An 18255-nucleotide genomic window follows, 5' to 3' on the forward strand; every position below is an offset into this window, starting at 1 on the left:
TTCATCTACTCAACGCGTATACTCTACTGCATAACACAAGTTAAAACAGTTTAAAATAGTTTTTTTTTTAAAAGCACATATATATTTACGAATTTTAACAGAAAACTAGGCTGCACAAACTCCTCGAATACTCCGTGGCATGCTTGTCCCATGTTCCTATAGCGAACTGTAATCTTCTGGGCTTGTCCATATTCTGCTCAGAATAAGAGTACAGATTTTATATGACATCAGGTTTAGGAAAGAGAAAATGGGTTGCGCCATGAGGGTGTCGCCTTTGCCGATCACCAACAAAACCAGATTTCCCAATTTCTCCAGCTGCGTGCCGCCCTCGCATTTAAAAATGAAATCTCTGTCTTCGTTCACGGCCACTGTGAAGCCCATATACACTGATACATACGACATTAATGGCTTCGGCCTAAGCTCACCTGGATATTCGCGTTCAGTTATACCAGTTGTGAGAGCTGCGCGCGGAGTCAATTTTACGATAAGCGTGGAACCAGATGAACCGGTTGATAACATCTTGTGGAGGTTTCGAAAGGCGATGAGGGGTTCCGGACTTCACGCAGAACTCATGCGCCGAAGATTCTTCGAGAATAAGCAGGATATCAAGAAGAGGAAGATATGGGCTGCAAAGAAACAAAAACTTTTTAGGTAAACTAATAATCTTCTGCAACAACAAGAATTTTCATATTTATAAATACGATCCTCATGGAATTTGCTTGGGCGCCTATTTTCACTTGAGAACAGTTCCATGGATTTGGAAACATGTGGGTATGGGATTGCACTATCTAATTTAAGGGGGGAGGAAAAGGGGATGAAGGCTGTTTTACCCTTAATAATATTCGTGACATTAATTCACTCAAAAGCATTCTAATTTTTCTCACGGCGCCCTCTGAGCAAATTCAGTTTCCTATTGAAATCTTTTCATTCTTGCATTTACCCTTTTAAACCATTTATTGCCCACCCTCAACTATCATGACTTCAAATCTGGAGCATGGATACATGTAACAATCTTGTTTAGCTACTCTAGGGTCCATGAAGTTACGCATGATGCCGAATCAATGAAGATGGTTAGAGGATACTTTATGCAGTACTCCTTAACATTCATAGTTTGGGTTTGTACTGGACAAGCACATTCATGATACACAATTCCTGACAACACCTTATTTCAACGAACCAAGCGAACCCTCCTCTCTGCATTGCTAAAGCGCTTGATTGGTATTGCTTGTGTGCTTGGAGTTGGTGATGCCTGAACAAGCAGCGGAGTTTTGATTGTGTAGCTTTGTAAGTAAAACACCGAGTTGCAAATTTATCTTTAGCCAACACGGTTTACCCAATAGCTTCGATCGCGTCCTCAGGGTTTAACTTCTTTAACTCCTTGTGTTTTTCCCTCCTTTTACCCGCTTATGATCAGCTTTCCGATAAACGCTTCATTGTCCTTTCGTTCTGTTTGACATATTGTCAAACTGTGTCTGGTAACCTCAGTCATTACTAGTTTCCCATAGTTAAGTTTCTTATGAAATCTTCATAACAAATTTAGGTTCTTGCAGAATTCATCCGAAGCAAGTGTTCAAGAAACCTTCTCAAACCACTGGCACCGTTCTAGGCTTCATTTTCTTGGTTGAAAGAGACTATGAAACCCTTCTGAAACATGGGGGTTTTGTATAAAATGAAATCTCTTCTACTCTATATCTAGCTACTAGGGCTACTTCCGTCAATCTTCGGAATATCAAGTTCCAGTGTACGTTGTGCCATTCCCAATGGATGCTGTCCTAAACTAGAACTTTGTTTAATGGAGCTGTGTTGGTTGGTGTTTTGTTGATCATTATGTGGTTCTGATAAGGTAACTTGCATTGCTTTATGCATGCTGCTGGGCCTGACTATACATGATATAATTTCTTCTTTCTTATCACCCTTCTCTGACTTGGCCAAGACTGAAAGTGAGTCCTTGATGTGTTTTAGTTCTTTATTGAGTTTCTCCTAGCTGAGGACTTGTGAACAACTATTGGTCATTTTAACTCATTGAGGATCTACCAAAAGGCTTACCAGAATCATATATCAAAATGATAAGCTGGACAAGAGGATCAAATATGATGTTACTAGGGTTCGCACCTTGAGTCCTCACTTGAACCCGGTACGGGGCTTCTGGGTTTGTATTGGGTGCAGACAGGTTAATGGGTGTGTGAACCTGTATGCACCCACAGTTAGGTGGCACCCTGTGCACACCGAACATGAATCCGGGCACACCCACTGAGTACCAGGGTGAACCTGTGAGAACTCATGGCCCAGAATAAAAAAAGTGGGCCCTATCTTGAGTTATAAACATTTTTTCCTAAAAATTTATTCCTAACCCTAAAATGCCCCAATATGCAACTGCCGAAAATTCCATAGATGATTTTTTTGATAATTCTTGTAATGGTTGATGAATATTGAACATTGAATCACGATTCACAAACTTCATTTTCATTTTGTTATTAAGTAATTCAATGTAATGATTTTCATTAGAATCATGAACATAAATCAATGATCAAGTATTTAAATTTTTAAGGTATATCTTTGGCATTAGCCAATACTATGACATGATTTAGTTTTACAACTTTGTATATTTCTCTCTTTTTTTAGTGTATATATATCATGAATGTATGTATTATACTATTATGCATATACCCATACATATTCAAATCCCTAAAGAATACTAGGTTCCCTGAACTTGAACCAAAATCCCTAATCCCAAATTGGTAACTTCAAATAAACTCATATACATGCCAAAAAGATGAAAAAGACTGGAACTGTTTTATAAACCTTGTCTCAAAGGTTTTGTGACTTGTCCGCATGGTTTGTCAATTATTTGCCTCAAAAATATTTGATCATTTTTCCTGCTACAGTTGTTTCTCTTACAAAGACTCTCATGTATGCTCATGTTTTATCTTGTTTAGGATTAAAGAAGGCAGGGTTTTCTCTAGTTTGGGTGTTCGGTTTATGGGTTCACATCTAAACTGATCTGGTTTGTAAATGATATATGATCCTATCTTTAAATCTCCACATCAGAGGATTCCACTGCCCCATTGCTGCACCATTTTATTTTTGAGATATGAAGTGAGTAGCTTCTGCCTAGGAGTGCACCACAATTTACAGATGACTGACAGCTGCCTTGGGCAAAGTTTTGCTTAAACTTGTGGGTTCTTTATATGTGTCTGAAGGCATGTGGAAGCTCACAACCATACTGATGCTATCAGAGGTCTTATGATGATGGGTCAAAGACTCAAATATCATCTCACTTCACACATTGATACCTCATGATTAACAAAAATGACAATTGTGAGGATTTTTGGAAACTACCAACAGAAGGTTTCTGCCCTAAAAATGCTATTGATACAAAAAGAAATCTACTGTAGAAAAATGGTTGCTGAGCTGTAGATAGATTGATGCTAGAACTCTCAAATTGTCAATGTTTTAATGGGGCCAGCCCCTAGAAAGCACATTGATCCTAGATGTGATGGTTCTTCACATAAATAGCTCTCTGAAACAAAAAATAGCATATTCACTATAAACGAAGACAAAATGAAAAACGTATATTAATATTACCAAACTGATTATATCAATATGTCAAAATGTCACCTTGACGAAATGCTACATGCAAAATGATATCCAAGATGATTCTGTTGCCTTGCAATCACAATATATAGCACTCAACTCGAGACAATTAATATGTCCCCATACATGTGGAATAAATTATTAAATACTTTAATTTTTATTAGCTCTTGGAACAAATTACATAGCATATGCACCCAAGCCTGTATTTATTAATAATAAGTACGTAGCAAAAAATCTAGGGTTTAAGGGTCCTAAAATGTGGCAAAAACTGGAGTCCAACTAATAAATTTATAGTAGCAAAATCTTTCTCAATGATAAGATGATCCAACACCATAAACAAGAAATAATGCCTATGCCTGAAACTTTCCTAAAGACTTAGCTTTCTCTTTGTGCATTCTCCTTCTTGGTAAGGTGGAATTCAAGGCCTCTTGAGGATTTTTAGATTCTTCGTTCAAACTCAATCTCTAGCCTTTCATCAAATTCTGATCTATCACCTCACTAAGTTGGTCCAGTCGACTTATCAATCTTATCCCTATTTTGGTTGTTCTTCACTATGCCATTTGAAAGGGGAAGAATGCATGTTTTAGCCTTTTGCCAGCATGATACAGAAATTAGAGGTTGGGGAAGATTTATTCTTTTGAGGGTGGTGGAATCCGCCACCCTTCAAAGACTTTTCCCTTGATCATTGGTAGAAACCACCCTTTAAAATTCATGCCTATTTTCTTATTTCACCTCACTCCTTCAGATTCATCATGCCTTGCCCCAAATTAATTTCCATTGCTTTCATAGAAGGGCAGAAATCACCCTCATGAGAGGAAAGAATCCTCTTGCAGTGGCTGAATCCGCCACTCTGAGGATTTTTCCTTACTCAGACCTAATTTACGCCATCATTTATTGCCTTCCAGACCTGTTCAGTACTTCAACTCATCCAATTACCTAACCACTTAGGAGAGAACAAAACACATTTTAAGCCCCAACTATAAGGCAGAAATTGGCATGATAAGTGCACTTCGATTCCTTATGTCTCATTGATTTCCATTCCTCTAAATTATAGTTCAATTGGCCATATTTTTCCACTATTTGGATTAGATTTGCGTAGAATTGCAATTTGCTCAAGTTGAAAGTCCAGGTTTCCCTCTTCCTCCATTGAACTTGAGGGGAGTATATTGAGGTGAAGAAGAATCTTGGAATCCTCATAGCTGGCGGAAATTTGGTGTTATAGAGGTTTTTATCCTTGGGGATGGTGGAATTCTCTCAGAGATTGCGTTGTCTTCACCCAAACTTCATTTCGTTATCTCAAAGTATTGCTCATTATGTCGCCTTTCACTCAACTGACTCCAATTCTCACATAGGGTAGAAATCAATGCACATGAGAGGAAAGACTCCTCTTGGGATGGCATAATCCACCACCCTTTAAGGATTTCTCCTCAAGTAAACCAAATTTCTGCCTACTACCTATGCCTTCTACAACTTGTTTGATCACTTTCTTTTGCACTTGGTTATTTCACAAGCTGGAAGGAAGAGAGTCAAGTTTGACCAATCCTAACTAGGGCAGAATTTTGCCAGGGGAGAGAAATTTTCCTCAATGCATGGCAGATTCCGCCAGCCTTTCATGAATTTTCCTCTTTGCAACATGTTTTCCATAATCATTTTTTTCAACTCGGAGGGCAAGATGATTTTTATAAATTTAGCATTTAAGTTCATTTATTTCCTTTCTTATACTTTGTATTTATATAAGTACTTTAAGGATGTTTGAGATAGGTTTTAGCTTCAAAGTAGTTATAATAAAGATTCTAGATTTCGGGGGTTTTCAAAAAATTCTAGACAACACGCCTTCAACAATGCTACCTCCCACAACCTATCATGACTTTCTATGGTCATATTGAAGTTGGAACAAGGATTTTCAAAAGGTTTTAACTTATTTCACCACAAATCTCCTGATGTCAATCTTACCTCCCTAACTAGCTTAGCCTAGCTTTTGCAAATATTCTTGACATACTTGACCTCCTTATTAAGATAATATCTTGTACTTTCTATAATAGTCAACTACTTGTCTGTAGTCCGTCTTTCAGTCTAGATAGGAATGTTTCCTATCCCGTCTCTTTTTTCTTCAGTCCAGATAGGAATGTTTCCTATCCTGTCTCTAGTTTTGTTTCTAATTCCGTCTTCAGTTTACGTTGTTTCTTTTAGAAACAACGTCCTTGTAATTCTTTATAAGGAACACATTTGTTCCTCTGTTAATCAATGAATCATCCGGAAATCCGTTAATCTGCCAACTCTTCTTGAATCTTGTAACATGGTATTAGAGCTATTACTTAAATTTTTTCGAAAAAATTTATAATTTCTTCGAGAAATTATTTGTTTAAATTTTTTCAAAATTATTTCAATTGAATTTCTCTAAAACCCGCTTAGGGTTTTCGGCCTAGAGAAATTCCTGAACTCGGGTCTGCCTGTGTTTGTTCAGCACACTCTAGCCCCATTCGTCCATGCACATTGATCCTTGAAGAAAAATTTGCCATTTTTTTATCACGAAATCTGAAGTTTTTTCAAGTTTTTTTCAGCTAGGGCCTTTTTTTTCGAAACCGAATATTTTGTTTGTAGATTCTTGGTGGGTTTTTTGAGAACTCGACTGGGTTGTCATCCATTTTTTCTGGGTGCCTAGATTTTTGTGCCTCGATTTTCGAGCCAGCAGATCCAGAAAACGACAGGAGATTCCTTTTGGGTTTTTCGAGCTCTCTTCTGGGTCATTCTTTGATTCTTCTGGGTCTTTCATATTTTTGCCTCGAAGAACGTGCCTTCACAGATTTTCATAGTTTTTCATTGAAAAACGTGCCATAGCATCTCTCACAAATATTTTGCTCGAGCATAATTCCAAATTCAATGGTCGCAATTATGGAACCTGGAAGCAGCGCATCATCGCAATCTTCGAATATCGAAACACCGATCAACTTGTTCTGGGTGTTAGGCAGCGTCCGACTTCTCCGGGTCCTGATCAAGGCGAAGCTGCATTTTTTGCCTTCTGAATTTGTTTCTGTTTTTATGGGTTTGTTGATTTTCTCCTCAAAAATAATTTCATGTTGTCTGTAATACGCAAGGTTGTGTGAGATTCCGGGTTTTACCGTTTTTTCCACAAAAACGAAGTTTTGTAATTGCAATTTGTTTTGGGTCATAGCACTCTTCTGGCAAAGCTTCTTGGTTTCAGCATGCTGTAGATCCAGGGAGGGTCTCAATTATCACAGAATGTTCTGACATCTGTACGTTGACCATTAAGGGAGGGTATTAAGATAATATCTTGTACTTTCTATAATAGTCAACTACTTGTCTGTAGTCCGTCTTTCAGTCTAGATAGGAATGTTTCCTATCCCGTCTCTTTTTTCTTCAGTCCAGATAGGAATGTTTCCTATCCTGTATCTAGTTTTGTTTCTAATTCCGTCTTTAGTCTACGTTGTTTCTTTTAGAAACAACGTCCTTGTAATTCTTTATAAGGAACACATTTGTTCCTCTTTTAATCAATGAATCATCCGGAAATCCGTTAATCTGCCAACTCTTCTTGAATCTTGTAACACTCCTAGCAGGCCAAAATTGCTCAAACTCACCCTCGGATTGGAGACATGAAAATTACTACCAACAAAGACCACCTAAAAGCATCTAAGACCACTACATCTACAACAAAAGAAAAAAGAGGGTCTCATTTGCAATGGAGTGACGGTGTGAAAACCTCACAACATTAATATAATAGAGTGAAATAGATTCCAAGGAATCCCTTAATCAGAGAATCTGTCAATGTTATAAAGCCAAGTGCCCCTCAACATCATCTACCTTATGTTTATCTAACATATCCACAACCACTTGGGAATCAGATTCACAAATTGAAATAGTCTTATTTTGACCAAAATCAATCTCTTTCTGGAGCTAAGAGAACAACAAGGGTTTCCATATAGTGACTGGTCTGCTACTCCATATAGTATTTGGTTTGCTACCCCTTTATTCAAAAAAGAAAAAAAAGTCATATTTCCCATATTATCCCTACCAACTCCAATACTTGCACACCCATGGTTTTCTCTAGAAGAGTCACTATTGTTGATTTTTAGGACCCCATGAGGTGGAGGACAGCATTTGCCATTCTAGTGAGCCATATTTTTAGCATGACAATACTTAGTCTATCATCTCCTCAAAGAGCCATTAATATCCTGATGAGAAATATTTAGGTTCTAAACAATATGCAAATTGTCAAGATCCACATTTACAGAGATCACACTTAGCCATCACACTTTCTTGAATCAGGCTAGTAATTAATAACCACAACTTTTGCACTAACATCTTATCTTAAAAAACCCTATGGTTTCTTTCTAACAACAATTGCTAAATAATAATAAAATATGATCCAATATCCCAAGTAACATGGCAAAAGGACATCTTAGCAAGGGGTCTGTGGAGGCTATTTCAAGAATTCAATCAAGGAATTGGCATGAACACACAAGCATGTCTCCAAACTCCGCACCACAAATGCCGAATCTCCGTAGTGAAAGAACATTGGAAGAAATGACAGGAGTTATCTTCCTCACTATTATTGCATAGAACACCAAGAGAGGGCCCCTGGAGCCCTCTTTTTCGAAGACTCTTCCAAGCGAGACATTTGTTCTGCTTAATTGACCACAAGAAAAAATTAGATTTAGGCCAAATTTTGTTCCAAACCTTTTTCCACCAAAGGAACATTAATCTTCACAAAGGTTGATCTATCTAAGTCCAGATATCTTGAAACCACTAAGAACCTCCCCTTGGGATTAGGGCTCGAAGCAAGAATATTTACACCAATCAGGGGGTTTGCATAATCTTCTTGCCAATATCCTTCTTCCACCAAGGAACACTAACCTTCCCAAAGGTTGATCTATCCGACTCCAGATATCTTGAAACCACTAAGAAGCTCCCCTTGGGATTAGGACTCGAAGCAAGAATATTTACACCATGCAAGGGTTGCATAATCTTCTTGCCAATATCCTAGCAAAACCCTCCCTAGATTCTGAAGATCTTCTTGTAGACTATTCATGTGGTTCTTTCTATCTAGCCACTTCTCCTTGTCCCAAGTTCACAGTAGTTTTAAAATCCTCTACTCCATACCAAGTGTCCTGCCAAAATAGAGCTTCAGCACCCTTATTACAGATACAAAAGAGCCCTTTCTGTACCAATTGGGTTCCCCTCTTAAGAGTATTACAGATCATTGAACCATTACTTGCTAGATTTTATTGGGGCACATCCTTTCCCCACACCACCTCCGCCACCCCCTCCTGCAACTAAATACTTAATAATAAGAATTTCAGCCCATCCTTGATCTTGATTGATGCACCACCTCCATAACAGCATAGCAGCCAGAACACAACCATTCATGCTCGCTTGACTCAAACCAAGGCCACCATCATGCACTTGCCTACATTCAGAGTCACATTCCACTTTGAAGAGTTAATTACCTGTCTGCAACAATTGCCTAGAAAGGGCATTAATTTCACCAATAAAATCTGTAGGAGCCATTTGCACAAAGCATCTATAAATAGGGAGATCCTGTCACACGGCCTTTAAAAGTGTCACTCTTCCTAGCAGTTGAGAGCCATCTATTAGTCCATTGACCAATCTTGTGCTGAAAATTTTCCAAAATATCCTGGCAGAGCCCTCTAGGTAGATGACAAGTTGAGAGAGGAACTTCTAGGTAGACAAAAGGAAGAGTGCTGATTTGAAATGTCAAGATCCTGACATTTCTTGCTTGAATGAGAGGAGGGTTATTAAAGAAAAATATAAAAGATTTTCCTTCATTTATCTTTTGTCACGAGGCTTTCAAATAAATATCTAGACCTTTGATGAAATTGGTAACACCCGTCAAAGCATTGTGATCAACAAATTATAAATGAGAATAAGGAGGAAAATCATGATCCCAATTCTACCTCTGGATTAATCCTTGTCTAAGACGAGGCCTGAGGAATCCTCGCAATACTTCAGCCAATCAAATGAATGGATACAGAGAAAGGGGGTCTCCCTGCCGGACTCCTCTAGAAGCACCAAATATATTAGTGGGCTCACTATTGATAAGAACTGCAAAAGAAGAGGAAGTGATACAGATCACACCCAATTGATCCATTCAATTCTAAAACCAAAGCCTGTAAGAACCTTATGCAAAAAGCTCCATTTGACAATATCATAAGCTTTAGCCATATCCAACTTTATAGACATAGCCTTCTCCTTGAAAATTGCTATGGAATGAATAGCTTTTGCCACAATAATAAGCTTATTTAGGATTCATCATTCAGCAAGAAGCCCACCCTATTCCTTAGAGATCAGTTTATTAAGACATGGCTCGAGACTTTCAACAATCAACTACATGATTATTTTATAAAGCACATTACACAAGGCTATAGGCCGAAAAGAATCGAGAGAGTTAGCTCCATCCTACTTTGGAACGAGAGCAAGGAAGGAAGCATTTATGGCTCTAAGCATCTGCTTAAAGAATCCTGAACCGCTTCCAAAAGATCTAACTTGATAATTATCCAAAATTCTTGATGAAATTCAATAGGAAGCCCTTTGAAACAGGGGCGTTACCTTTCTTCATGCCAAACACCACAATTTCAACCCCAGATAAATAAATGGGTCTAAGAGGAGCCTCATTCATTTCATTAGTAACAACAGAAGGGATACCATTCAAGTACAAGCTCTCCTCCTCACTGGCAAGAGCAGAATCCTCAGTGAACAAGTCAGTGAAAAATCTAGTGGCTTCTTGAGCAATCTCACTATAGGAAGATTAACCCTCTTGGAGGAAATGAGAAGTAATAGAGCTTCCTTGTTTTCTGTCCCTCACAGTGTTGTGAAAAACTGTGCGTCTCTGTCACCTTCTTGTAGCCAGTCAACTGATGACTTTGTCTCCGATAAATTTCCTCATGGGGCTCCCATTCCTCTAGCTCCTTTGCTGCAGCAGACTCCTCTCTATATAAATCCTCTGATAAACCTTGCTCTCTGATTTTGCAGGTGATAGCATCAACCTGAGACCTAGTAGTCCTTTTTGCCAAGAGGATATTACCAAAACACAACCTATTCCACTTTAAAAACTTGAGTGTATTGCAACTGCTTGACAAAAGAATACATTTGCAGTACTGAAATAGCGTCCCCCTCACTCCAATCCAGCATAAAGTCATGAAAGGAGGGTCCTGAATTGTCTTTGGAAGGGTGGAGCTCCTCATAACCCTATTGTCTTTGTTGTCAGTCTTGCATCGCTACTATTTACTTTTATTGATTTCTGAAACAGTTTGAAAGTCATTCAACCCTGATTCTTCATTTTCAATCATAGCTAAACAAGGACAGGAATTAGACAGCTTCTCAAATATTATATTTCTGAAAGTGATTGCTAAAGATACAGATTATGTTCACTGATGCTTAATTTCTTCTGTGTTATGTTCAGACGTATGCGTCGAAAGTCTTGGGAGAAATGCGGTGAAACAGATAAGGGTGACAAGGAGGAGGAGGAGCAGGACAACTGGAGCTGGGCAGATGGGGACATTGGTTTATGAAAATGTCCTAATTTACTTCAATATTTATGCCTTTAAATTGGACAACTGCTTGACTAATCAATACCATGAACTGTTCATCACTATGTTCAGTTATAGGTAGACAGCATTCTTGTATTTTCCAAAGCATATGTTTCTGAATGTGCGTCTATTGTAATTCATGCCAATTTAATGTTTATCAAAGCGGAACACAAAGCTGCACCCATTTTTACTGAACTGGTGCAATGGAACTAATTTACAAATAAATCAAATTATGATGTATTTTGTATTAGAATAATTATATCAGACAGTTTCTGATTGCATACTTAGCTGTGCATTTCATGACAAGTTTCCAATAGACATCTGTTTTGTAGCCAATTTCAACTACCTGAGGCTTAGGGAGTGATGCTTGTTAACATGCAACTAATCAGGTTAGGGTTTTGAAAGTGTCAGTTTATGCATCGGCTTAATCGTTTAAATATACAATGTGCAAATTGGCTTAATTGTTAACCTTTTTCTTCCACTGGTCACTTTATTAAACTTAAGAGTCTCCCTGCCAAGTGAAGCGCCAATTTTATGTATGAGATCTGAGTTCCAGAATTCTATGAGGGATTTTTCTTCCATTCTTCTAAAGAGGGTTAAATGCTTTTGATCCTGACATATGAACCAGTGACATCACACGTGGGGGACCACATCCCCATTTAAACATTCAACAATTGCTCTTCACTAGGGTTTGAACCTTAATGTTAAGAACAACACTACCACATTTTATCCATCATAACATGCTCAATTTTGATATTGCTATCAGGATTCAACTGTGTAGTTTCTGAGTCAAACTCATTGACCCATGTTCCACTGATCTTCCATTTTCTTTTGAAAGAGAGATAAACTCTTTTGACCCGGAGCTATGAACCAATGAGATCACAAATAGGTGACCACACCCCTATTTAAGTATCAAACAATCGCACTCCATTTTATCCGTCACAACATGCCAAATTCTGATGATTGCTATCAGGATTCAACTGTGCAGTTTTTGAGTCAAACTCATTGACCCATGTTTCATGAAACATGGATGGGTCAATGAGTTTGACTTAAAAACTGCAAAGTTGAATCCTGGTAGCGATATCAGGATTTGTCTTGCCGTGGAAATATGTCCTATCTTTCGACATGCCAATGTCAGCATTAGACTGTTCTTCCATTTATCTTATATATTGGTCAACACTTAAAAATATTGATCTAGAGTTCTCTGTTTGTGCTTGACTCAATCATAATCATGTCAGTATTCCTGTAGAGTTATTCAATCAGAGATTGCTAGTCTTGAAGGGCTGATTGATAAATGATAGCCATTGTTGGCCTGGTTTTTCACCTTGTTGAAATCCTCAAAATTCGTTGTGAAAATCCAGTGTTTCCCATCTAAGCAACTAGGGTTTGCAATTCTTTTGTCCAGTCATGCCCTAGAAAATCCCTAATTTTTGTGCCCTATCGTCTCATATTTCCTTGGTATTTTGAAATTTTAACGGTCATACCTTTGATTAGGGCGGGAGTTTTTAAAAAGCCCTAGATATTATTGAAAAATACTTTGAAAAACCCTAGTACCTTTCTAAGTTTATTTTATAAGGTTTTTCTTTGTTATTTTTAAATATTATTGCAAAATTATGTTTTTACTTGAGCTTGTGACTCTGTTTTTAACCCATGGTTGCATCGTGGTTAGCCTATCCTGCAAGTTCCCTGTTTACAACCCTCTTGGTGAGTTATTATTATAATCGTTGATCTCTTGAAAGATCTACGGATGTCGCATTCTCGCAGTTTGAAGATGCAAAGCTTTTAACCAAAGTGACAAAGCGAGAGAGTGACACTTATCCTGTGGGACCTAAGGAGATGCAGAAATCAGTTTTTTAGTAACCCCCTACGATATTGCCAAAATCAACCGATGTTGCATCCTCGCAAATTCAGGATGTTTGATGTTTAAAGAATGCGAGAATGCGAGAGATTGATGCATGTCCTTGTGGGGGCCATAACATCTTACTTTAAGTGGTTTTGTTATACCTTGCCAATTGTCACACCAGGATTGGTTCCTAAGTCAAATTGAGTTTTCTTTCCGGGTTATTTCCTTATTGTTGATCTAAGTGAAAATCAAGGGATGTTGTATTCTCGCAAAATGAAAGTGTTCGATGTTTAAAGAATGCGAGAATTTGTCACATATCGTTGTGGGTCCCCAAAGCATGGAACAAGATACACTTTCTCAACCATTGATGAAAAGGAAGGTTGATGGCCCTCGTATTCTCGCATAATGAAGATGCAAGTAGTTTAAAAGGTGTGACAATATGAAAATTTGACAAGTGTCCCTGTGGGCCCGTATTACTTTCAAGCAGCCAAAAGAATGAGCATCTTTTCAGCCGTAGATTTAGATAAAGATCAACGATGGTCATATTCTTGCAAAGGCAAAGTGCGAAGTGTTTAACCAAAGCGAGAAAGCGAGAACTCGACACATGGAATTTGTGGGGCCAGCTTGTGTTATGAGTTGCAAAAGGATGTTATCAGTATAGATTTCCAGGTGGCATGCTTTGATTCGCTCTATATACTAAGTATAACAAATTAATATTTTCTCCTAGTTGTCAGATTAAGATAAGATCAATGGCTGTCGCATCCTCGCAAAATAAAGATGTTTGAAGTTTACCCAATGTGAGAATTCACCACGTGTCCATGTGGGCCAAATTTTCAATATAGCATCAGGTAGATATCTTAACCATCCATTACTTGAGGATCTATGATGCTCACATTTTCGCATAAAGAAGATGCAAGATTTTTACCCAATGTGAGAATGAGAGAGGATGACGCGTGTCTCAGTGGGCCCATTTCTTAAAAGGAATATAAGGACAGTGAGGATCCTTCTAGATCGTAGGATGTAAAAGGATCAATAGTGGTCATATTCTCACAGAATAAAAGTGTTTGAGTTTTAACCAAAGCGAGAATACGAGAGTTCAACATGTGTCCCTCTAGGTAAAAGGTGATGCAATTTTGAAGTTTGAATCACGATCGTTAGATTCTGCTCCGATCAATGGCCAGTTTTCAAATTTATAGCATAACATGCACAATTTGACTATTGGAGCATTAATGGTGTTTCAAGGCAACCTTATACAAAATAATTCTGCATAAAGTCTATAATTTACTGCATAACTTGTTACAAAGCAAACGAGATTTGAAGCTTAGTAAAGCAGAGCTTGGATTGTGGGTTTTCATGCAGTGAATTGTTATGAACAAATTATCTTGCTGAGATTGAAAAGTTTGTAAGTGCCTGAATTTTTGTTGTTTGTGGAGTTCCCATTTTCAAAATTTACTAAATTGATAAAAATGCCTCCACAAAGAGATTTTTCCGGAAAGACGGATTATCAACACAAGAATGTACATGAAGATTTCCTTGAACAATTGCCCCTCACTACCAATGAAACATCCAAAGGAAAGGAGTTGGTTCCTAGGAACCCTAGACTGATAATTAGTGAGGGTTTTTATGACAAGGGAAATTGGTTGAGAGGTGCAGAGACATCGACAGACGGTTTGGGGTTATTTAGAAAATGGTTTTCATAGAGAAAACATGATACCCCACTAAGTAATGTCTGGGATTGATATTGGTAATTTGGTTGTCCTTGGTGTTTTTATGGATAATGACTTGCTAACAATGTTGGCAAAAAGGTATGATCCTGTGTTGAGGGTTGTGAAGAACCACGATGGAGATAACCTATTTAGGGTGACAACTGAGGTGATAAGAGAAGTCTTCATGTTGAACCATAACCACGCGTTGCATGAACATATCAACTTGGAAGATCGGCAATCAAGGTATGATGCTCATAGAGTATACCTTTGGGGAGGACCATTACGGGAACACTTTGTAAAGGTAGGGCATCTTTCACTAGTAACATCTCACACCCTAGAGCCCTTATTGAAGAAGTACTTCAATCCTAGGGCATAGGTCCTTTATATCTCCCTTTGGAAAATCCTTGGCATGGATGAGCAAAATCACATCTAGGGGTCTTTAGTCTTTATGATTGCTCAAACTTTGCAGTATGGCATGAGTTCTATTTTTGATTTTGCATCTTACCTAGTGAGGAGATTCATAATGGGCTGGTTGGCATTAGCAAGGGTAAGGTTGATAAGCCCTTTTGCTGGTATTCATTTTTGATATACATGTACCTATATAAAGGAGTTTGTCTTTGCAAAAGAAATGAAACTAGAGTTAGAGAAGGATGGGGAGAAGCTACCAGTTCAGCTCTGAAGTGCAGACATGACATGGGAGGTCACATATGCCAGTTTTGTCTATCTTGAGAGGTATTTTGCCTCAAAGATGAGGATTTTGTTAATTGGAGACAACCCTAGGATTCCCCAACCTTTATTAGAGCTAATTAGACCTAAAGATCATGCTAAGGGTTTGAAAGTTAGCGACAACTGGGGAGATATTATCCCTTACTCTATTTCAACTATATTTAGAGTATATGGTGTCCAAGGGAAACCTCATGTCCTGCCATACCAGATGCCCTTAAAGATAGGAATTGCTGAATTCTTATGGCAGGTAGGAGGACTTGAAGAGAGAGAGTTGGTAGGAAGATCTAGGGGAACGATCTTTCCAAATTTTACTGTCATCCACAATTTTGTGCTTACTAAGGGAGGATGGAGACACTTAGGTAAGCTCCTAGATAAATATCAAATGACATAGTCCCATTCTTGTTTTATTGTTCTAGAAGGTTTTTATGATATGTTCAAAAAAAGAACTAAAGCCAAGTCATACGAACAAGTTGTTTACTTTCCTGAAGATATTAGTAGGAATGAATTCTCTTTACAAGAGCAAGAAGTGAAGAAAGAAAAATGGAAGGTATACAGTAGGGTTTTGGAATTTATAAATGCCCTAGATAGGAAGTATGACCCCTTAGCTAATAATAAATACTGGGGAGATAAAGTAAATTGGCTCATTTCGCTGGGATTATGCAAACTCTAAATGAGAAGAAAGAGATACGAATAAAAACATACCTAGACCAAGCCAGGGAGGTAGAAAAGAGAATGGCTAATAGAGCAATAATAAGCCTAGGGCAATACACCTTACAGAGGAGAGCAGGGTATGTAGTTGCCAAAAATGTGGGGGTACAACCTGTACCTTTATACAAAAGACAACATTCAGAGAGCCCACCCATGGCACCAGTTGCAAAAAGGCTAAAATTGGAGCAAGGATCTTCATCTAGAGCTGAAGAATATTCCCCATACCAAACCCCTATCCAGTTTGACAGTGAAGACTCCTTAAAGGAGCAATTGAAACAAATAGGGGGTCATGATGACATTTTGATAACTACATCAAAAGAAGAGGAGCGGACACTTGAAGAATCTCCAATGCCACTCTTGGCCCTTACTGTTGAATATTTTAAAGGGAAGGAGATTGATCCTGTTGTAGAGCGGGCTGCTAGGAAATTCTTGCATGATGACAATTTGTAAAACCTAGGGCCTTCATCCAATTTTTGTGGAGAAGTAACATAGAAAGTTTTGAGGCAAAGTGTAAAAAGGCAAAAATAGAGCAACCTAATAGTCATGACTCTGATATAGAAGAGGAAATAAAAACCAATTTAATGCAAGAGTTTAGTCAGATAACCCCTTCAGGGGGGAGGCAACTACTGAAGGATTCAGGAGTACTTGTACTTCCGGAATGGGACATTGCTAATGCAATGATTTTTGATGCAGTGAGAAAAGAGAAGGAAACAAAATTCAGAACTGAAGAAGAGGTCAATGAAGCCCATAAAGGGGTAAGATATAGCTATGATCACAAGGCCTTAGTCATATGGTCTATACAGAAGAGAGATAAGGCGAGAGTCCAAGAAGTTTCAGATGCTGAACACACAGGAAGCCTAGTGGTGTATAGGGTTGGAGAAGTGGACACTGAGCAAGTTGCTCAGATGAATAAAGAGATGGCTGATTTTGGTGTGGAGGTAGCTACAAAAGACAAGAAGAAATTCCTTGAGCTGAATGCAAAATTTGAAAAGGTGCTAGAGGCATACGATGAGAGGGGAAGAAGAATAAATGAAATGGAAAAAATTATTTCAAATTTACAGATGCAACAGTGAAAAAGAAAGGTGGGAGACGAACTTAGCCAGCCTTTAATTGCTTCCTCCCTTGCTCCCCCTCCTCCCATTGGACCTATAATAGAGATCCCAGATACTCCTCAACATCAAGACATTTACACTTTAGAGGAATTAGATGAGGAAAAGACAAAGCTCTGGGCATTACTTGTAGAATTGGGTATACAACACTGTTGGTAAATAGATTGTTCTTTTCAATTTAACTCTTAAATGCCCAAATCCGTGAGAAACAATTTGATACCAACAGTTGGATAATCTATCATTAGGTGGATAGATTTCCTTTGAATTAAAAGGTATAGCTCCCTTATCAATGATATTCAATGAATCTTGTTTTATTCCTAAACTAATTGGGTACGTTCTTCACTTGAGAACTAAAGAGGAAAACCAAGCCAGCCCTAGACAGAACTAACTTAGGCAGTGAATTTAGTTGTAAACCTAACCAATCCCAGGAATTCACAGTTCCTATGACTCCTTGACATTGGTAATGGAATGTGAATGATAATTATGCAAATGCAATGACATGAAATGAAAATGAAGATTAAACATCCTAATCTTTACAAAAGGAATGAATGATAGTACTTCGATCCATCACCCATTCACCATTTGACTAAAAATGCAAGAAAGTGCTCAAAATTGACCGTAACAATACTCCAATTGAAAGTAATAAAAAAAAGGGATGCTCAAATACTCTGATTCATAACAAAACTTTTCTTGTAATAAACACAACAAACACAACACTCTAATTATATTTGCTTGCAATCTACAGCCAAATCTATTACAAAAACTGAATATCAATCTCCAATGCATAAACGGAAATATAGAAATTAAATGCCCTCCCCTCTACTCCAGCAATTACCTACTTTTGCAGAAAAGAAGAACCCCCCATACCAACAAAGATTTACAATAAATAGACTTCTCCATAACCATTCGGTTCTCCAACGGTGACCTTTTGATTCTATAACTGTTCCTTCCTAGAGATTCTCTTCACATTCCAATTGGTTTCTTCTGGTGACTTTTCAATTTTG

The 18255-nt window shown here is 38.0% G+C and overlaps 1 protein-coding gene across 1 annotated transcript; it reads left to right on the top strand.

Moving 5' to 3' along the window:
- The first annotated feature begins 102 nt into the window (after nucleotides 1-102).
- On the top strand, nucleotides 103-11440 carry LOC149548066 (uncharacterized). Its single transcript, XM_089792097.1, has 2 exons — nucleotides 103-651; nucleotides 11033-11440. The coding sequence occupies exons 1-2, from the start codon at nucleotides 248-250 to the stop codon at nucleotides 11139-11141; spliced, it is 513 nt and encodes a 170-aa protein (XP_089648223.1). The 5' UTR covers nucleotides 103-247; the 3' UTR covers nucleotides 11142-11440.
- The last annotated feature ends 6815 nt before the right edge of the window (nucleotides 11441-18255 follow it).

The sequence above is a fragment of the Cupressus sempervirens genome, chromosome 7 (genome assembly GCF_028749045.1).
Source record: "Cupressus sempervirens isolate cs-2001-9-10 chromosome 7, ASM2874904v1, whole genome shotgun sequence".
NCBI lineage: Eukaryota > Viridiplantae > Streptophyta > Pinopsida > Cupressales > Cupressaceae > Cupressus > Cupressus sempervirens.